The sequence below is a fragment of the Phyllostomus discolor genome, chromosome 7 (assembly GCF_004126475.2).
Source record: "Phyllostomus discolor isolate MPI-MPIP mPhyDis1 chromosome 7, mPhyDis1.pri.v3, whole genome shotgun sequence".
NCBI lineage: Eukaryota > Metazoa > Chordata > Mammalia > Chiroptera > Phyllostomidae > Phyllostomus > Phyllostomus discolor.
The window spans coordinates 30,893,745-30,915,571 of record NC_040909.2 but is presented as its reverse complement, the minus strand read 5'-3'; the positions used below and the strand labels follow the sequence as shown (position 1 = coordinate 30,915,571).

Here is a 21,827-nt window from a genome sequence, read left to right as displayed (position 1 = left end):
GACTGCAGGCAGCTCTCCCAGACTCTTCCCCTCTGCCACCTGCTCAGGGCAGAATGTACTACCTGGCGAGAAGCTGGTTATTAGGTATGTGAGCTCCCCACCCTCGGGCCATTCAGTCTGTGAGCTCCCTCTGCCCCCTGGTCACTGGGTGTGGGAGCTTCCCAGCTCCCTCTGGCTGCTGAGTCTGAGAACTCCCTCTACCCTCTGTCCATTGGGAGTGTGAGCTTCCCTGACCCCTTGTATGGCTTCCTATCACTCCTTCCCTTGCTGGTCTTCTCTTCCTTTGCTTTCTCCCATGGATTCCCTTGGTCTTCTCTGCCAGCTTCCAGCTCGCCAACAAGCTTGGGGAACCCTGAGGATTTGAGGGAGGCAGTGATGTGGAGAATAGAGCCCCCCTCTCTGCCTTGGAGATGCAAACCCAATCTTAAGCTGGCTGCACAAAAAGCGAAGGGCAAGAGCCAGGGAGCCAGTGCCATCCTGAACCCCGCCCTCGCTCAGAGCCCACAGCCTGTTAGGTCAGTTGGTGCAGCTCCCCACCCACAGGCCAGCTGAGGTCTGTTCTCAGGGCCGGAAGTCCCAGCCCCCAAAGCCCTGGTGACCTCTGCTCCTTGCTCCTCTTGTCTTCTGTCCAGGCAGTGCCCACGGAGGTTACTGAGCACCACCTGTACTGCTTCGCCAGCGCGGCTGGTGGGCGGAGAATATCCTATTGTGCATAATCAGTGATCACAGCATGTTTCGATCACCACCCATGGGCCCTTTGAGCAGTGCCAGATTAATTGTCTATGAGGTCAGGGTGGTAAGGAGATCTGTGCCCTCAGCTGGGTGCTCAGCAGGGGTGTCTCCCCCACCAGGATTGCTGGCCTGTGGAAGAACTGGCCTGGAAGCTGGCCATAGGCAGCTCAGTTCAGCTCTGACCTGTGTGAGTCCCCTCTGGTCCCCCATTGTCCCCACCCCTGGGGCAGAGGCGGGACCAAAAGCTCCACTTCTGGTTCAGACAGGTGCCTCTGGGGGCGGCTAACTATGAGAGGTGGGGGAAATGTTCTGTTCCGACCCCGTTGCTGAGTGGGGAGTAAACACTGCACAGACTGAAGAAGGTTAAGTGAAGCATTTAGGACGAATGTTTCTTATTGATTTCCCCCTCCAATGAAGAGAGGGGGCCAGTAGAGAAACAGGGGGAAGAGAGCTGTGAAAGTACTGAGACTGAGGAGGGAGGCACTGCCACCAGACACAGACAGACCTAGACAGCCACACTCAGGGCTGCATTCGTCTGTGCCCTAGGTGGGGCTTTGGAACAGCCAGGGTGGTTCACAGCTCTAGGCAGTGGCGCTGTCCATTCCTGGGTTCTGACCAAATAGAATTGGAGGCTGAAGTTTCCCATGGAGGCATTACTGTGCATTGGGGCACAAGAGTGATGGGACCAGTTCTGTACTCGTGTGGAGGACGAGATGAGGAGGGGTGGCTGCTTTAAGAAGGGCCTGGCAGAGCAGGAGGGGTGGGGAGACGGGCCCTTGCCTTGTGCGGGAGCTGAGGGAGGACATTCATCGGCTTCCCTGTCCCTGTGCTGCCAATGCCCAAGCTCCCATGAGCAGACTGAGCTCTGTCTCTCCCTCCTCAAGGCCAGTTGGCTCTGCGGCTCTGGGCCCTCCAGTTCCCAGGCTGCTCTGCTCTGAGCAGGGCGTAGCATTAGGGCCCGCAGATCTGTGTTTAGTTCAGCTCTTCTCTGAGTAGAGAGTGCCTCTGGGAAGGGTTTCTCTTTGGGGAGAACAAACACTGCTCCCAAATTAGCCACTTACTTTTTAAGATATTAACAGATCCCACTTGTACCACCAAGATCCAGAGATTCTTCCCTGGTTCCAATTCAGTAAGTCCCCCTTCCACTCCCCTGCATCCAGCCAAAACACTGCAGACTTCTACCTAGATCAGAATATGAAATTCAGGCCTGAGCAGGTGCCCAGCTGGCCTACCCACCCTGTTTCTCTCCCACCTACATCAGATGAAGGCAGACCCCCAGTGCTGGGACAGAAGAACTTGACTCCGCTCCTGTCCCCACTGTGCAAAAGAAGGGTGATCGCTCCTTTCTGTGATCTCTCCAGAAGCCAGGGTTCTGCAGCTCGGAGTGGTTTGCTCTTTGCTGCTCCTTGGCACCTCTCGTGTTGGGCAGATCTGCCTGTCCTGGGCACACTTGGGCAAACCTCATGAACTCAGGAACCTCTGAGATGGAACCCCTGGCTGTGCACCAGGAGAGATACTGACTGGCCCTGACCCTGGTGCTGTGTGACCTTGGGCAAGAGGCCCCTCTTGCCTGCCTTCACAACGCCTCAGCTCTGTGAGCAGCTTGGACAAGATCAGCTCCAGATGTCTTGATGGCTCCTGCCATCTGTGGTGCTGCATTTGAGAAGGGCTCCTTAGGGACCGGGAGTTTGTAGGATGGGGACAGGTGAGCCTGGCTATCATCTCCTTGTCCTGGTTACCCAGGCATTCGAGTCCAGTGGGCAGACTTGGGCATTGACCTGGTTCTCCTACTGCCTTCCTCTGGCCTGGCCCTTTGGTCACCCCAAGGCCTAACCATCATCATTTCTGGTCCAACAGAGTGGAGACATAGTGCTCCCGCCTGCCTGCTGGGTGGTCCTGTGCCCACTTCCAGGCCCACGGTCCTTGGAATCTAGAGGGCCTTTTCCATCCCAGGTTGTGAGACATCACCTGGAAAGCTTTCTCTGCTCTTTGAGTGAATCCTGAGCAGGTGACTTTCAGTCTGTCCTGGGGGAAGCGGGGGTTTCCTTCTGTTGCCTGAATGGGGAAATCTGCATGCCCATTCTCTCACCAGCTGGCTCTGGCGTCACAAGGCCTGGGGTTGCTCCCCCTTCACCCTTGTCCAAGCAGCAAGGTGAACAGCAGTGAGCAGGCTGTGTGAGGAAAGGAGGAGAAGCTGGGCCAGCAGGATGCTGGGAACAGCGCCCTGGGCTCACGGAGCCCTCAGAGTCAGAGCCCACGGCCATCCAGCCCAGGGGTCCCTCTGAGAAGCGGTGGGCATCTGGGAAGGTGCCCTGCCTACAGCAGCCTGCAGTCTGCCTGAGTGAGCCTCGTCTCGTGGCCAGGACACAGCTGTGCCCCCCTGGATGGGATCTGTGGGTCCGTTGTCACAAGGACCCTCGGACAGGACCTCAGTGGACAATCTGGGAAACTCAAGCTGTGCCTCTGTCTCCCCATTCTCACTGCCCCACTCTTCTCTCCTGGTAATGGAGGCTTTTAAAGTCAGTGCCACCAGCAATTCGCTTGGCGAGGAAAGGATAAACATGAGCATGTATTACTTTACCCAACTCCATGCTATGGATGGGCCAAGAGTCCCTATCAGTTAAATACATGGCCAAATTGCATTAATGCTAGCTGCATCAAAAGACCAGCTGGAGATGGGAATTAGGCGCACATACACTTCTCTCAAACGCACATGTACCCACCACGTATTAATTCTTCACAGCACCCAGGCAGCCACTCAGACACATGGGCATAACTGGCGTGTGTAGTCTCTGGCTGGAGCTGGGCCGAGCTCCAAACCAATTGAAATGGACCGCATTCTGCCCACCTGTCTGGCCAGCCAAGAAAGCCAGGCCAGAGGGTAACTGCTGTGGTCAGGAGCTCCTTTGCTGAGCTGATGTTAGAGGCCGGCTGGCCCTCAAAGCTGGCGGGTGCTGGTGATGGCGTTGCTGTGGGACCTGGAGGAGAGACCCTGTACCTGTGCGAAGCTGACAGTGTTTGGGATGACCCAGCGAGATAGAGAGGGTCCAGACGGTGGGTTGACTGTGGGTGGAGGAAGCTCTGCAGTCCAAACAAGCTGTGTGGTCAGATCTCAGGTGGTTTTCAAGGAGCCCTGAAGATGTTTTTGTAAGGGTCTCAGTTCAACAGCTAAGACACCAGGGGAACCAGAGTGTTCCCACACACCAGAACTTCTGGTGCCCATTTCATTGCACGAGAGAGAGTGTGTGTATGTGTGTGTGTGCATGCATGCATCTCAGTGCACACGCACACATGATGCTTACACATGGATTCTGCTCACTGAGTGATCTGTCCAGACCTGCTCCATCTCCTGGCCTGTGGCTAGAAGGGCTCTCAGCAGTTCCCCAGGACCCAGCTAGGTCCCGGCTCACTGTGAAGACTAAGCTGATGCCAAGTACACGTATGTTCTGGTTCCTCAGGAAAATGTCATGTTGACCAGAATGTTTAACTAATCAGCACAATATTTCCTGGGTGTGCCAGGAGTCTGAGAGAAGTGGATGTGTGCATGTGTGTGCATAATTTTAAGGACCAGCATTATTTTGACATAACTTCAGGCTTATAGAAAAATTGCAAGAATAGTACCAAGACTTCCCATCTGCCTCTCACGCAGCATATTCACTTTTCACTGTTCTCAGGAGATTCAAAACGCATTCGAGAGGCAGGCATTTCTGCCGCCCTTGTAAAAATGAGGAAGCTGAGCCTCAGAGGACAGTAACTAACCCATAATCACATGGTTCCGTGACAGATCAGGATTAAAATCCAGGCCTTTGAAGCCCATCAGGTGGTAAGTGCACGTCCTGACTGTGTCGGATGTGGTCTGAGTGTGCACGGGTCCTCCTCCTGCCCAGGAACCTCCTTTCCTAGGTTGTAGGTCTGCTAGAGTGGATTATCTGGGCATTTGATTTTCTTTATTTTACCTTCATTTTGAAACATTTTGGCTGGGTATAGAATTTCATGTTGGCAATATTTTTCTTTTCGTCCTTCAAAGGTATTTTTTTTTCTGGTTTGTATAGTTTCTGTCAAGGTAACAAGATTTTTCTTCTATGTTTTCTTAGGGCTCTGATCCAATAGGTTGTAGTGATTGTTGTTTAAACAGCCCATTGTAAACAAATTTCAGTAATATCCAAGAAATTTCACCCATTTGCCCGGGCTGTGACTGTTTCCTGTGTTCCTCATGCCTTTGCGTAGGTCCACGTGTGCATCTGGTGTCATTTCACTGTTTCCTGCAGGAGTCCTGTCGCAGTTCTTGTCCTGAGGGTGCGCTGGCGATATTAGAGTCTGTCAGCCTCGTGTGTTTGAGAAGTGTTTCTTCCCTGTGCTTGAAAGACATGTGTTATATGCCTGAGAGCTGTTGAACTCTGGGTGAATAGGTGCTCCCTCTAGTACGTTGCAGGTGTGCACCCTTGTTTCCCTGCTCACATTGTCTCTGAGCTTTCTCTCTGTCATCGTTTCCCTGAACATAATGTGCCTTTCTCCCCGCTCCCCCCAGCTCCTTTTGTGATTTTCTCTTAACTGTTGATTCTGTGCAAATTGTTTATGATGTGCCTTCGTTTGGTTTCTTTTACGTTCACTGAGCTTTTTGGATCTGTGAGTATATAGTTTCCTCAAATGTGGAATAGTTTCAGTAATTATTTCTTCAAGAAATATTATTTTCTTGTTGCCCTCCCTAATCCTTCGAGGTCTCCAGTTCACGTGCATTAGGCTATTTGACATCATCTCCCAGTTCACTGGTGTTCCGATTACTTATTTTTGTTCTTTCCGGGTGTTTCAGGTTCACTGACACTTTCTTCTGCAGTGTCTGATCTATTGTTAATCCCTTCCGTGTATTTCTTATCCCACACATTATAGTTTTTTTTATCTCCAGAAGTTTTGAGTCATGTTCTTTTAGTATTTTCCACATCCCTGTTTAACTTTTTGAACATATGAAATACAGTATGAATAACTTTTTTTTAAATGTCATTGCTAATTCTAACATCTCAGTTTGGGGTTGGTTTCAATTGATGGTGTTTTTCCTCTCTAGGGGTATATTTCACTGTTTCTTTGCATGCCTAATAATTTTCCTATTGGATACCAGACACTGTGACTTTAGCCATGTTGTAGACTGGGTAGTTTTTTATTCCTATAAATATTCTCAAGATTTTTTAGCTGGGACCAGGGTGATGCTCAGTCTGTAGCTAATTGTCACCCGCTATTGAGGCAGAGCCCCTCTGACTGCACTGCCCAGTGTCCTGGGCTTGACGACGCTTTCCACTGTGGGAACAAATGGGGACAGGCACTCTCCCAGGCCCTGTGTGGGTGCCAGGCACCGCTTCCTTTAATCCCTTTTAGTGGCCCTTTCCCCAGTCTTGAGTAGTTTCCTTATGCACGTTTACTCATCAGTCCTCAGTGGAAAACTCGAAGGAGCTCCTTTGCAGACTGCTGGAGTTCTCTCTCTGTGCATCTCCCTCCTCTCTGGTACTGAGTCCTGGGAACTCCAGGCTCTCACCTAAATTCAGGGGGTGCACCAGGTTCCACCTGGCTCCCCCTCCCCATGCTGTGGCCTGAAAATTTCTCAAGGAAACAATTTAGGGGCAGCTGTGGGGCTCACCTCATTTGTTTCATGCCTCTCAGGGGTCATTGTCCTTCAGTGTCTGATGTCCAGTGTCTTGAAAATCATTATTTTATGTATTTTGTCTGTCTTTTGGTTCTTTCAGGTGAGAGGACACATCTGGCCCTTATAACTCCATCTTGATCAGAAGCGGAAATCCTGGGCCCTTGGTTTTTCATTTCATCATTTATTTGTAGGGCACATCGGTCTGGCCCCGCGACTGCGAACACTGACTCAGGCAGGGGGTGTCAGCACCCTTGATCTCCCTCAGTGGTGTTCAACCAGTTGGCTATAGAAACATGTAAATTTGCCCTTTAAGTGGCCACATGATTTCTGCATTCTAGACTCTTTTCAAGAACTTCTTGCTTTTCAACTCTTATAAAAAGCTCAGCAACTAGTTTGGTTTTATCTCACAAGTACTGTGAATACTATAGCTGATCATGTGTTTTTACTTTTATTTTTGCTTTTTGTTTTGACGGCCAGGGAGATCGGGCAGTTCCGGAGTCTGACTTCACTGACTCGAGTAAGGTGATGCAAGGTATATTCTCGTAAACAAAGGTTTTGCTCCACCCTTCTCTTTCTAGCTTCCTTCTCCTTTGCCCTTTATCTATCTCAAAATTCTCCATTGTAAACAAGGAAAATCTGCTCTTTCTATCCTGCTGATTGGCATAGACAGTTAATGTATAGAGCAGTGATTGGGGAGGGTCTGCTCTGAGCAGGGGGTGGGGGAGAAGAGGAAATCTCAGGTCAGGTATAGACTCTCTGACAAGCTCCTGGTGTGGGCTGGGCAGGGATGATTTGCAGTGTCATGGGGTCCTGGGGGAGGGAGGGGCTGAGGCTGAGACTATACCACAGCTGGACCTGGGGGCTTTGGAAAGTGAAGGGACGCTGGAGAGGCAAAGAGGAAAAGCAGAGATGAGAACTCTCCATCAGGCAAAAGGAGACACACCCAGCCTCCCCTGTGGCAACTGGAGGTGTCAGTGTGGCCATCTAAGGCCGGGGCCTCTCCCAGCCCAGCCCCGCCCCGCTGGCCACCTGTTTCCTTGGAACTTGCCAGTTTCTGCCAAAGGTGACACCTCTGGGGAAAGGAGCAGGAGGTGGGTCAGGGCATCAGTGCAGGAAGGGTGACTGAGGCTGAACCCCCAAGGCCCCAGCCCACTCACAATGTGGCGCCCTGGCAGGCCACCCTGTCCCTGGAAACCATGGGGCTGTTACGGTAGTCAGGAGGAGTGAGTGGAGTGGAGGACGAACAGTCCTGGGGGTGTCCTGTGGGGTAGAAGACACTAGGAAAACTCCCCACCTGCAGCCCAAGCTTTCCCGGGTCACAAGGACCTTCACTTTCCTTCGCCCTCCTTTTTCTGTCCTCACCCTTTCTCCATGGCTGCAGCAGGTGGCGCAGATTCTGTAGGTCTCATTCGTCCTGCTCCTTCTTACTCTCATGGGAACCTGAGACCCTGAGTGGGGGCTGTGGCAAGTCCAAGGTCTGTAGCCAGCCAGGGACACCTCTGATGCCAGAATTTCCTCTGGCACCCCAGGCTTTCTCTTTTCCAGCAGGTGGGTTGGGGGGAGTGCATGATGCCCTAGAGCCCTGACTCAGGGCAGGCCGTCCTGGGTTCACTAGGTTTGGACAGAGGAAATGGGGCAGGTGGAGGGCAGTGGGAGAGCGTGAGGGTCAGCAGTGGATCAGCCTCCCAGCAGGGGCAGGAGAAAGGGCCTGGGCTGGGCCAGCCACCCCTGTCCTGCGGCCCCTCCCTGCCTTCCTCCCTCTTCTGTTTTTTTCTTTCCAGAGTCCCTCGGTGAGGCCCAGGTGGCTGAGCATCCTCTGGCAGAGGGAATTAACACACTTAATTAAAGTGTCCAATGAAGAGCTTTGCATATTTCTTAATTACCGTCTGAGTCTTTTGGGGAACACTTTGAAATGGGATTTTTCATGTGTTTCCTCATTTAGCCTGCAGTGAGCCAGGCGGCCCCTCAGGGCTCGGGTAGGAGCTGGCGGAGCCCTGGTCTGGAGCCGCCTTTCTGCGCACTGGGTGGCCGGGTGCGTGTGCAGGGGGGAGCCCGGCCTCCAAGCCCCCCATGCTTGTTCAGCTTGCAGGAAGGCTGGAGCTGGATTTTCTGTTTGGTGAAAACAGAACAAAAGAAAATGAGGATCAGGTAGATGTCGCTGATGTCTCCGCCCATTTTTGTTTCCACAGGGCCTAGGGGCTGTGCACCCCCCCTGTAAGGCCAGTAATGGGGGACTTTGTGGGCATAGGTTTGCAGGGCCATGGTGGAGCCCTCTCCCCAGGCCCCTGTGGAATGGGAAGCTGGGCCAGGAGAGTGTGGCCTCCTCCCCAGCGGCAGGGCTAGGGCTGAGCCCCCGGGGCAGGCAGCCCTTCCCGGCACTCACACCACATTTCCCGGCTGTGTTTTGTAAACTGAGCTGATGGGACCACTGAGTCAGCCAGCCAGTCGTAGGAACAGTTGCTGACCTGAGGCAGTACAGTTGCCTTTCCAGCTGTGAGGAGCCCCTTCTGACAACCACAGATATTCTCTGACCTAGAGACCACGGGCCAAGGATACAGAGACCCTTTCCCAGGCGTTTAAGTGGTGGGCAGCCCACCAGGGTGGCCTAGAAACGGCAGTGAATTCCTCCAGGTCTTTTCTGCCACCCACTCTGGGCCCAGTTCCGTGACCCTGAGGAGGGCCAGGCAGGACCCCACTGTCCTGCAGCGCCCTGGAGCTGGTGTGGGTGGTAAAGGGGAACCTGTGGCTGAGAGCAGGTGGTGGGCGCAGGTCCTGGATTGGCTCGGCCTGGCAAGGGGGCTCCCTCAGGGGTGGTGCACACTCTGACAGGTCTCGGCAGACCCCCAGGAAGTCTCCTGCTCGTTTCTTGTGCTCTGCCTCACTCTCTGCTCCATTTCTGGCTGTCACGACAGTCTCTCCGCCCCCATCCACACCCACCATGGAGATGACGGGCAGAGAGGAGTCCTCCAGAGAGGGAGACAGTGTCAGCATGGGAAGCTGGAGGCTCACAGCCCACTTGGCTGTCAGCCTGTGGCCTGGACACAAGCCAAGCGAGGGAGCCCTGGGTGGGTTTGGCTTCATGTGGCAGTTGTGAAGTGTGGTAAGTGACAGCTGCATGCACAGGACACCTCAGCCTCACATTGCTGACTCCATCCAGGGCCTCCCCTGGGCACACCGTTCCACTCAGTGATGCCTGTTCTCCACCAGTCACGAACCCTCCAAATGCCACCTCCTTCAGAGGCTGTTCCCCAGTGGAGGGTGACTGTGCCTTCTCAGTAGCCTCTTAGTAGCCCTCGCCTGAGTTGTCTCACGTCTGAGGTATTTGCACCTGAATCTAGCTCCACCACCGGACGACGCTGCCGGAGTGCAGAGGTGTGCCTGCTTTCTCACTGTGCGCTCCACCCGGCATGTACCAGCACACAGTGTGCCCCCAGTGGGTATTTGTTCAGTGGGGAGACCTCACATCCTCTGCAGCTACTTAGAAGTCACCCCAATGTACAAAAACCTTTTTACCTGGGACCTGCCACTGAGGTGGGGACTGGGGCTCATGGAAGGCTGGTGGAATGAGTAGCCCCACGCGTGACATCCAAGTGGGTGCTGATAGCTGATTGTGAAGGGTCAGCATTCAGTCCCCCTTGCAGGGGTGGAATTTCTGGGGTGTGTGGGACTGAGCTCATCTGGACGGCCCATAGGTGTGCAAGACCCCCGGGCCAGCAGCTCACATGCGGGTAAGAAAATAACTTTCCCGGTGATGTCACTCATGGGAAATGACCTTAGATCCTCAGCTCGTGAGACTGAATGATTATTGTCAATCAGGATGTGATTTTCTTCTGACTATAATGCTGGTAGTGGGACTTTGGTCTCACAATTTTTTTTCTTTTTTAGAATGTTTCAATTACAGTTGACATACAATATTATATTAGTTTCAGGTGTACATCCCAGTGAGTAGACATTTATGTAACTTTTGAGGTGATTACCCTGATAAGTCTAGTACCCACCTGACACCATCCATTGTTATTATAATATTATTGATTATATTCTCTATGCTGTACTTTACATCCCCATGCCTATTCTATAACCACCAACTTGTACTTTTTTACATTATTTTTTAATTGTATTTTCTCCATTACCACTTATCTCCCATACCCTCTTCCACCTCCACCCCCCTGCCCCCCAAATCACCACGCTGTCATCCGTATCCATGACCAGCTTGTACTCTTAATGCCCTCACCTTTTTTACCCACTCCCCCCCCCCAACACCCCTCTGATCTGACAATTTTAAAGAAAGCTTTTATGGGCGACCTGAATCCAGGGTAATACTTGGTAATCCAGTTGTTTGGGTTCCGTCACAGCTCCATCGTCTGCTAGTCACAAAGCCAGGTGACAGAGAGGTGTCCCACACTCTCCTCAGAACCTGAAGAGTCACTGGCTGCTGTCCCCCTCCTCTGCTTCGCCATTTCTGCCAGCCCCGCTGCCTCTGCTTGAACCCACATCTGACATCTCTCGCTGAACTCCTGCCCCTAGTCTTTCCCCGTAGGCCATTTCTCCCCTAGAAGTCTCGAGTTTTCTTCCCAAAGCACAGTGCTGTTGTTCCGATGACCTGAGGCTGTGTAACAAACCATCCCCAAACTTAGTGGCTCAAAGGCAGCGAGAATATTTACTTTGCTTAGGAATCTGTCGTTTGGGCAGGTCTGGGCAGGGAAAGCGCATCTCTGTTCCACTCGGTATCAACTGGCAGCTTGAAGGCTGGAGTCACAGGAAGGCTCACTCACCCACAGGTCTGCTTCCCGAGGCCAGTGGTGGCCGGGGGCCTCCGTGTCTCGCCATGCGTGTCTCTGTGGTCTCCCTCATGCAGGCTGCGTTGGGCTGCCTCACAGCACGGCAGCTGGGCTGAAGGGACAGCTTCCAGAGAGTGGGGAGCCCCAGCACCCCAGACAGAAGCTGTGCACCTCTCCTACCTGGCCTGGGGGGGTTGCACACGCTGCCACTTCTGCCACCGCCCCAGCCCTGCATTGTAAAAAGTGCCACACTTGTCCCCACCACCCCTGTGCTTCAGACCCTTCTGAAGCTCCCCATACCGTTGGGAGAGAATCCACACTCCTTGACGTGTGGCACTGTGGCCTGGCTGTCTGGCCTCTGCCCTGCTGGCCCTGCTCCCCTGTTGGCCCACCTCCTCCTTCCCCCCACAACTGGCCCCAGTGACAGATTTCAGGTTACATTAGCCCTTTGGCCACACAGAGCTTCCTTGAATAGTGTTGGCCACTTACCTCTCTCCTCACACGTCTGACCCTGCCCCATACTCCCTGAGACAAAGCTCAGATGTAGAGGCCTCCAAGTGTGTCCCCCATGGTTCCTGGACATGCTCCTGCCCCCAGCCCCCGATATCCTGGCTTGTCACCTCCTGTCTGTCCTCACAAACTTTTGATCTCCCTGCCTTTGCACCCGTGCACACAGGTCCCTCCACCTAGAATACCCATTCTCCCCACCTTCCCTCCTGCAGCTCAGCAGCTGCCCTCCCTCCTCCCTGTGGCCTCCCTGACTGCCCGGCTGCCTGAACCCCCATCCTTTGTGTGATCTCCTGCTTTGCTGCTGGTTGGACCTTTCTATCCACCAGCACAACATTGTACACGAGGCATGGACTTTGGCATCAGGTCTGGGTTTGCATGCCAGCTCCACAGCTTATGAGCTCTGTGACACTGGGGACAATAACTCACTCATTGGATCGTGACAAGGATCAAATGAGGGACCCTAAGTAAAGCACCGAATTTTTTGTCTGGCACAAAGTAGAAGCCCAATAAGAGTAGAGGTTCCTGGTAAATACTCAATAATGAATTTTCTCATCCTCATTTGGTTGAAATGAAAAATGCATCTCTCTGCTTAATCATGTGAGACTAAACTACCAGAAGATTACAAGAATGTTGCTGAGCCATGAGCAGAGATTTAAAAAAAAAAAAAAAAAAAGCTCGATAACGATTTGGCTGCTTATTTTTAATGAAATCCTGCTGGTAGAGCTGAGTCTTTGCCTTCAGAAAAAGCTCCGCTGTGCTGTACTGGTGTCTCAGACTGTTGTATGAAGGGACTCGGGACAGTGTGACCTTGAGCACAGAGCTGTGTGGGAAGACCACTGTCTCAGAGGCGGCGGGGGCTGGTGGGAGGGCAGGAGGGACTCAGGGGAGCATCTCCTGCCCTTCCTACACGCCTGCCCCTGTCTGAGCCACCAAATGCTCTGGCCCCTCTCGGGTCTCCCCTCGGCTAGGGCCCAGTGGTAGAGCCCAGGCAGGTGATGGCTCTTTGTGGTGAGACTGAGGGAGCAGCCAGGTAAATGGGCTATGCAAGGTCACTGGCTCCAGCTTCCAGCATCTTCTCCTCAGTTGTGGGGAGACGAAGGCGCATCCACCCTTTAGAATGGAGAGGACCTTGGCCCAGGGCGGCCCTCTTACCAGCTCTGCTCCTTATGTGATGCCAGCCTACAGCCTGGGCAGCGGTGTGCAAGGAGCTCCTTTTAGTCAGCTCTGTCTCGGGGCCCTCAGGAACCTCCCAGGAGTGGTGTGGAGGCCGCCTCTCCTGCATGCGTGTCACATGGCGTTGCCCGGGGTTTCCTCCAAGAGCTGGTCAGTCCCCTCCATACCAATGAATTCTGCCTTGGAGCCCTGGGGTCAAGGGTCAGGGTGGAGGCCCTGCAGTCGGACTTGTTCAAGTCGAGGATGGGAACAGGTCACGCCAAGCATGTGCGCACAGTGAAAAGTGCAAATACACGCTACAGGGAAGGGTGAGCCAGTGAGGGAGGCCGAGCTGACAAGTTCAGAAGGGGTCCGAGCCACGTTATCCTGGCAGCCTTGGAAAGTGGATTGAGCGGGCTTGGGGATGCTCTGAGGCAGGGAAGAAGAGAAGTGAGAAAAACAGGCCTCAAGGAATAGTAAGAAATTCCCTTTTGCAGCAAATCAATAATGATCCGGTCGTCCAGTCCAGGACTCAACTAAAGTGCTGGACCCTAGGTGTTCAAACCTGCCTGCCTTCGCTTTCTGAGCCTTCCCTGTGCCCCACGGGGCAGCTCAGTTTCCAGTGTCTGACCTTCCAGATTGGACCATGCACCACCCGCACGGGGAGAGGCCCTCACCTGCAGCTGGTCCCAAGGAAAAGGTGCCTTGGCTTGCACGGGCTGTTCCTGGGAACTCCATGACATCCACAGTGATGACAATAGACCTGCCAGGATCCTGAAACCCACTTTAACTCAAAGGTGGCAAGAAGGGGCAGAAATAGGAGCTCCGTTCTTGGTCAGGCCGCCTGATCCTGACCCCACTCAGCTGTGGCCCTGGGCCGGCAGCCATCAGCTCATTCCCCCTTGTGTAAGATGGGGGTGATATGAATACCCACTTCAGAGTTGAGGCCTAAACAGACAGGTGCTAAGGGCTCGGTGCAGCATTGCTGCAAGCGTGGAATCCTGCAAGCCTCAGGTAGCAGGTGTCCTGACTCTTCTATTTACTCCAGTCGTGTAATCTGCGCCTGGCACAGCCCCTGGCACGTGCCTGGAACATGGCCGGCAGATACACCTGTTGTCCCTGATGGTTATTGTGGGAACATTCAGAAAATGTTGGCTGCGGCCAGGACCCCACACCTGTTCCTCCCACATAGTCCCATGGCTCTGGGAGGCTCAGAGGGACTGGCCCCGCTGAGCTCGGCCCACAGTCCCATCCGCTCCGAGCTGCCAGAAGCAGACAGCTGTGGTGGAAAAGCAGGAGAGCCAGCGCCCAAAAATCCTCTGTTCTGCCTCTCCCCAATTCTTGGGACTTCCTTGGGACTTTTTCCTTTACCCTGCAAGCCAGTATTAGCCCACCGCCAGTGGCTGGTGTCCCAAGAAGAGATGACTTGGCATTAGAAACCTTTGTAGGGATTTCTAAATTCTCAGCTACTCCATGAACCTCCTGTTCTTTTGTGGCTTTTTGTGATCCCGTCTCTTCTGCCTGTCCGCTCCGCTGCCCCAGGGAAAATCCTGTTGGGAACCCCACTCCCTGAGCTTTCCCCACAGGAGTAAGATGCGGAGCGTCACCACCTAGGAGAGTTACCAGTGGGCCCTCCGTCCTCTCTTCCTGAGGACCAGGCCGTAGCTTTCTGTTGTCTCTTGGAAAAGGAGGAAGCCGTGCTCTCTCCAATTTTGTCTGCTTCTTGCTGGCTCGGTGTTGCCCCACTTCTTACTCTGGGGTCCCCTCAGATGTTTCTAACCAGGCCCCTCTGTGTGGGGAGCCCCCACTTCTCACCTTCATGTGAAATTTAAGGGGAGATTTAAAGCAGTTGGGAAGCACTTTGTAGATTAAATGCTCATCGGGAGCTTTGTAAAGGACAGCCTGCAGGTAAAGTCAGAAGAGACCTTAGGTGCATTATTGCTCACCCCAGAGATGTCCTAGAAATGTGGCTCTTCTGACCCCTGCTGCTTACCACAGCCCACCCTGGCACCACCCACCTGGTGTTTGCATCAGACTCCCCAGGGTTAAGGGCACAGTCTCCAACAAGCCTGCCCCCCACTTCACATGCCAGCCACACTTCTGACGAACTGGCCACACCCCCGAGGGCTCCCATGACCCTCTTCAGTTACTCAGTAATTCACCTGAACAACTCATAAAATCGGGACACTGCTCTACTTAAGATTACAGTTTTATTACAGAGGACACAGATCAGGAACAACCAAGCGAAGGGACATGGTGGGCAAGGTCAGTACAGTAGTGGTGGTGGTATTGTTTTCAAATCTGATATTCTGAGAACTGCCTCAGCTGCATCAGTTACCCGCTACCTCCTTCCAGTTTTAAGCATTTCCTGTGTGCCTGGCACTTTTATTACCTTACTTTATTTCTGTCACTGCCCTGTGAAGTCTTTGATGTTATTAGGTCCATTTTTAAATGAGGCATTGAGGTCTAGAGGGGCAGGGGCCACCCTGAAATGACACAGCTGAACAGGACCCCAAGTAGGATTTGAGTCCAGCTAACCCATTCCAGGTCAAAGATGGAGCCGCCTACATGTGCCCCCTACTCAGTCCATCACATGCTCCCTCCAACTAGAAGACAGCTGTCTTTCCATCCCAGAGGTCGGCTGTCGGGATGGCTACGCTTGTCTGTTACATGCTGCACAACTGAGTCTTCCAGCAAGGAAAAGGACCTTTCTCAGAGGAGTCCCATTGGGTTGCCCTGCTCCATTCCAGTGGTGACCAACCAGCCACCCACCAGGCCCCCAGCCCACTCACACCCCATCCAAGAATCGGGACTGGCAGAACGGAGAACTCTCAGGCACTGGCTCCCCTGCTTGGCTTTCCCACCATGGTTGTCTGTTTCTGGCGGCCTGGAGCAGGAGGGACAGCAAGCCGAGCTCAGCAGGGCCAGTCCCTCTGAGCCACCCAGGGCCATGGTAGTCTAGCTGCAGAAAAGCACTCTGAGCTGGGCCTGACCTCACAGATGTCCCTTTCTCACCCTTCCTCCCCTCCCAGACGATAGAAATGCTACTGTAGGCATGTCTGCCGCTGCCAGGCCCCAGGGGACCTGCACAGGTTAGGTTGGAAGCCAAGCCCTGCAGTTTGGGACATTAGCAGCGCTACTACTGGGATTCCCAAGTGACTTCCTGGCTCTCTTCGCTGTCACAGTGGTTCTCAGCTGGGGTGTTACCGTCAAGTAGAGGGCATTTGCAACTGTGGGGTGGGAAGTCCGGAGTTGTCACAACCACAGGGTCCAGTGAGGTCCTGTGATGCCCAACACCCTGTAAGGAGCTGGACAGTCAGGCGCACTCTATAAAAAGTAGTCCCACCCAGGAGGGACACTGGGGAATGTCCCTTTTACTTCTGCTGCCTCCTGGGTCCCTAGAAAGCCACCGTCCTCAGCAGTCTCCAGCTGAGTAGATGAGAACTGAACATCTTGCCTCCATCATAGTCTGTGACCAGTGACAAAGCCGTATTTCCAGGTAAACGTGGGCCAGTGTAAGAGGAGCATCTGGCTTGTGCCCACTTGCTCTGATTCCTCATGTGTGGCTCTTGCATCAGTTAGGCTCTTGTGGGTCAAGAAAGACCTGGACTTGAGTGGCAGGAAGTCACGGGGCAGGGAGAGGCCGCCTCTTGGGTGCCTGGCCAGAGCTCCCCTGCAGCCCGCCCACCCAGTGTAGACTCAGCCGCCTTGCTCCGGGCCCTCTCCTGGGTCTGCCTTTTATTTGTACTTCTGTTTTTGCATCTCATCTTTCCCTCTGGGCTTTTTTGTTTTGTTCAGTCTGTTTTCTTCACATGAAATGTGTTTAGAGGGAACTAGCTCAGGAGCCAAGGCTGAACCCCTCTCCTCTTCTTGTTTTGCAGTCGGGAAGACGTCTCTGATCACGAGGTTCATGTACGACAGCTTCGACAACACGTACCAGGTGAGGTCCTGGGGCCCGTTCCCTCACCACCCACGGCATCTGCAGCCGTGACAGTTGCCTGGAGACCACACTGGCCTTTCTCCGGGGCTTGCTAATCCTGACAGGAGAGCAGGATGTTCCCGGAGCCCAGGGCCTTTGTTTTACCTCGAAGGGAGCTTCCCACATGTGCCCTGGCCCCAGCCCAGCACAGACCCTGAGCCCTTCTGAAGATCCAAACCTTGGCCAAGGAAACGTGTTCCAGCAGGGAAAGGACACATTTCAGCCTGTGTCACCTTGCTGCCCATAGGCAGGTCTAACCAGTACAGTGTTTGGTTACATGGGTGGGTCATCACACGGAGGAGGAGCAGCAAAATGCAAAATAATGGAGGTGACGGAGCAGTACTAGAACTTGCTCCTTGAGCATGGTCATATTTGCTGGACCTCAGGCACGTGCGTGCACCTATGCTCACATACACACGTGCACACACACACAGATGCTAAGAGGTTGACGCAATGGGCTTGTACTGCTTGTACTGCCATGGGCGGGAGGCTGGACGGAGTGAGCTCTGACTGCTCACTCCCAGGGTGGTCTTGGGTCAACCAGTGGCCCAGAGGTGGTTCCAGGTGGCCCAAAGGCTGAACTCTTGGGGGTCAGTAACATTTCACTTTCCTGCCACCACTGATGAGTAGGAGGTTTGTGCCAAGGAAGGGAATTTTCCCTGCCACTATAGCTTTTTGGAAAACATACCAACTTTAATCATTTTAAGAAAAAAGATATTGTTTTCTTCCCTAAATCAGAGACAAATGCTAATACATTTTTCTGAGCCAGTGGGTCCTGTGAGGTACTGGTTCCATGGGATATTAGCAGGTGTTGTTTGAGAGAGAAAGGTGGGAAGGGAGGTTTAGTACTTGTGTGGATTTAGGGAGCACTGGGGGACAACAGGAAGCCAGCTTTTCTGCCGCAGACCTTCTCAGGGCCTTTACTGCATGAGTGCAGGGCTCTGTGCAGAAGGAGGGGTGTAGTGTGTGGGAGCTCCCAGATGTATCTGGTCATGGAATCTTTTTGTCACCGAGCCCTCAGAGGAGAGATATTTATAGAACACACAGGGACGGCTGGGCTAAGAGGTCCCTCTGCCTTCCTGGGCTGGCCGAGGCTGCGGAGCACCGCTCACTGCTGGTTATAGTCGCGTGTCTTCCTCTGGAGCAGGCATCATCTTTGCTCCATAGACAGCCCCTCTCACTGCCTCTCTCTGACTTCCTACTCTTCTCTGCTCTCATCTGAAATGCCAGGTCACTAGTGGGCTTGGTAAGAGCTGACGCAAGGGTCAGAACACGAGGATCTGGGAGAGGAGCTCTGGGGGACATGCACAGCCCTGGGCGCTGGCTTTGGGAAGGTGATGTCAGCCACACCATCTTCGTTGTGTCCTCCCCAGGCTGGGGCTTTGTGCCACCACAGCCTCACCAGAGGCCTCGCCTCCTCATAAGGGGAGTTCTGCCGCGTCAGTCTGTGTTTGGGATTCTAGTCGACCTGACTTCAGTTCTGGAGTCTGACTTAGTGTTCCGTGTGTGTGTGCATGAGAGAGAGAGCTCATGGATATTGTTTCAATTATTTGATGTATTTGAACATCAAGATAAGTATAATGCCCCTTGCTGGTGTCCCGATGAGCAAGCACATTGAGACTCTGGGCTGGATGGTGCTCCTGGCAGTGGTGGATGGTAATCGTGACCTTAGGGCCTTTGCAGTGACTGTCCTTGGCATGGACCAACTCCTCCCTGTGGTGTGCGAGTCCCTCAAAATCTCAGCCCACCGCCATCTCCAGTGTCATCTCCCACTGCTCACTGCTTGTCCCACAGGCCATGGTCCGGTGGGCCTGCTGCTCCCCACACCATGACGCTTTTCCAGCTCTGCACTGTGGCTCATGATATTGCCGCTGCAGGAATGCCCTTCCTTCTCCTTTGCTATGAAACATCTTCTGACTCATCAAGGCTCAGAGCACATGTTTGCCTGTGTTCCACCCTCCTCCATTGCTCCCTGTCCCCAGCATGCTGTCCTAGGGGCTCATTCAGTCTCCTGACTCTACAGGAACTCCTATGTGCTCTGGCTCCCAGTTAGGCTCCGGGCTTGGCTGAGCCCACGACCCTTCGGATCCACCACTGCATTCATGTGCCCAGCACAGGCAGTGGCCATGGCCGGGGTCAGTGCCTGTTGATACCAAAGTGGCTTGGAGAGGCGCTGTCCATCTTGGCTTTAGACCCCACCTGCCTGAGAGGCTACAGGGGCCCCCTGTCCACATGGGGAGAAGGGGAGAAAACCCAGAGGGAAGCAGGTGCCCTTATGCAGGTTTTTCTGCCTTATTTTCCCAGCAGGCAGTTTCTTTCCCAGTACCCTTTAATATGGTAATTAGACTAGGAAGCTGGGGCTTCAATTCTGTGCCTACACAGGCTCATCTTAATGAATTCTCTGGAGATAGAAAGGGGGAAATGCTATTTTGTTTGTTTTTCTTAACATGATGGCAGAGACATCTGGGAAGCAGACAAGATCTCCAAGGGCTCTGGGGGATGTCCCTAGTTGCCCCCTAGTTACTACTCCCAGCCACCCCCACAAACATCCTGCCCATCGGCCAGTACAGCCCAGCAGAGCCCCCACCATCCACCTGGACCAGCTGAGGTGCCCAGAGAGTTCCCAGGACGAGTCACCCCTCCCTCCTTCCCATCCTTCCTGTGAGCCTCTGGCTCTGTCTCCTGTCCCCTCTCTCATTCACTCATTCTGGCTTCAGATGTTTGTCAAGCACTCACTGGCGTGGAGGACAGTAGGGGAAAATGACCTGGCCGCAGAATCTGCCCCGCGCCTCAGCCCTGCCTGGAGGGCAGAGGGGGTTTGGCCTCATCTGGGTGGCAGTCAGCAAACCCTCCCTCCACCTGGGGTTGAACACGCCTGCGTGCCTGAGGGGCTGGCATGAGGACCCGTCCATGCAGAGCTGGGTGTTCCTGTTAGACCTCTCGGGGGTCCTGTCCACCTGGCAGGCCCTGGGGAGATGCCACCTTCTCAGCCTGTGGAGCCCTGGAGAGCAGATCTGCTGCTGCCCCCTGCCTGGCCCTCCCTTCTACACACACGCCTTGTTCTCCTCTTGGCACGTGCCTTCCCAACCTCTCGCCACCCCACCCATCTAAATCCACGCCACAATTCTATTGTATAAACCATCAAGTAAGAAATTGCTTTCAAAATTTGCTATAGAAGACACCTTCTGGCACCTGCACAGTGATGAGACTTGAGCCCCTGTGTGTGCCAGGCCCCCTCCTCTCCCATAGGCCAGTGAAGCACACCTGCAGGCCTGGCCCTTGGGCCACCTGCTTAAAATGCGCTGGTCTCAGGCCCCTGCAGATGGCCGCTAGGAGTGGGAAGGGAGGATTTGGAAGCAGCACTCTTCTGGGGTCCCTCATGGGTCCCCTATATTTGACTGGGAGATTCATAGGCCCACTCAGACATTAGTATTTTTAAAATCTCAGCAGTGATTGAGATAAACGTAGAGCCAAAGCTGAAACCACTGGCCGTTCCTGGACCTTCCACCACAGTGCAAGTTAGGAGAGCAGCCAAGTGGGCTGCGCCCAGGAGAGGGCCTGGCCTGCTGGAACCTGCCCCGCTGCTGCCGGAGTGGAGGAGCCTCTCTGAGGACCCTGGAGCTGTGCCTGCACCGGGCACTTCCAGGTCCCATAGAGCCTCCTGGAAGGGAACAGGATAGCTGAGTCCTTGGAGCCCTCACAAGTCAAGTAAGGGGTTGCCTGAGGAGCTCTCTCCCCTCCCAACCTGCCAGTTCTCCCTGAGGCTTTCCTCTCTGACCCCCTGGGTCTCTGTTAGTTTCCTGGGGCTGCCATAGCAATTACCACAAACCGAGTGGCTTAAAACAACAGAAATTACTCTCTCACAATTCTGGAGTCTGGAAGTTGGAGTCAAGAGTGTCAGAGCCACATTCCCTCCAAAGGCTCTCGGAGAGAGTTCTTCCTTGCCGCTCCCAGCTTCCAGGGGCTGCAGAGCTCTGCCACCTGCCTCTGTCTTCACGTGGCCTTCTCTTCGTGTCTCTGTGTCCTCTTCTCTCCTCCAAGGACACCAAGCACCGGATTTAGGGGTCCATCCTGAATCCAGGATGGTTTTTCATCATAAGATCCTTAACTAATTACATCCACAAAGATCCTTTTTCCAAAAATGTCACATTCTGAGGTGCTAGGTGGACAGAATTTGGGGGGACACTCTTCAACCCCCTCCTGGGCCCTAGCACCTCCCAGTCTGATCCCACGGGGGACCGCAGTCTCTGGCCAGGCCTCAGAGTGGCCTGCTCCCACCTCACCTCCCAGCATGGACCCCTGCAGGCTTCCAGGCCCCTCTGGGGAAGCCATTTCTACAGGACCACATCTCCACAGCATGTCGTTTTGTTTGTTCCACAAAGTTTTTTTTGTTTGTTTTTAAATGTTTATTGATCTTAGAGAAGAAGGAGGGGAAAGAGAAAGAGGAAGAAAAACATCAATGTGAGAGAGAAACTGGGAATCGAACCTGCAACCTAGGCATGTGCCCTGACTGGGAATCAAATCCTCAACATTTTGGTGTATGGGATGATGCTCCAACCCACTGAGCCACCCCGGCCAGGGCTCTCACAAGGTTTTTAAAAATGATCAGATGTTTTTTTCTGTAACATTGTAAGTTGATTTAATAGAATAAATAGGTTTACTGAGGCCTGGTCATCAACTCTGCAGCCCATCCCTCTACCCTCCAGCCCCCAGAGCATTATCTGTCTCCACCCCAATGATTCAGCCCTACAGTGTGGGGTTGGCCTTTCAGAGGAGCTGGGCTCCAGCTGGGCCACAGCAGCCCATCCCAGGTGCTCAGGGAGGGGCATTTGTGAGGAGTCATGGTGTTCAGAGAGCAGTGCTTTGTCCTGTGTGGGGTTTGATGCTCTGAACTCTTTTCAGGGCAGCAGGTTCTACTAATACTTGTCCAGCCAGACTCAGGCACGTAGTCCGGGGGTTGCCAGGCTTGGGCAGCCAAGCTGCACACCTGAAGTGTACCACGTTGCCTTTGCTGGTGAGCTTGAAGAGGGGTTCAATGAGGAAA

The 21,827-nt window shown here is 53.6% G+C and overlaps 1 protein-coding gene across 1 annotated transcript in view; it reads left to right on the top strand.

The window, feature by feature from the left end:
* Positions 1 to 21,827, top strand: part of RAB6B (RAB6B, member RAS oncogene family) — a 53,593-nt gene that overhangs the window by 10,265 nt on the left and 21,501 nt on the right. The window contains exon 2 of the mRNA XM_028518493.2: positions 16,686 to 16,744. Coding sequence (XP_028374294.1) covers positions 16,686 to 16,744 — 59 coding nt within the window. The remainder of the gene's footprint in view (positions 1 to 16,685; positions 16,745 to 21,827) is intronic.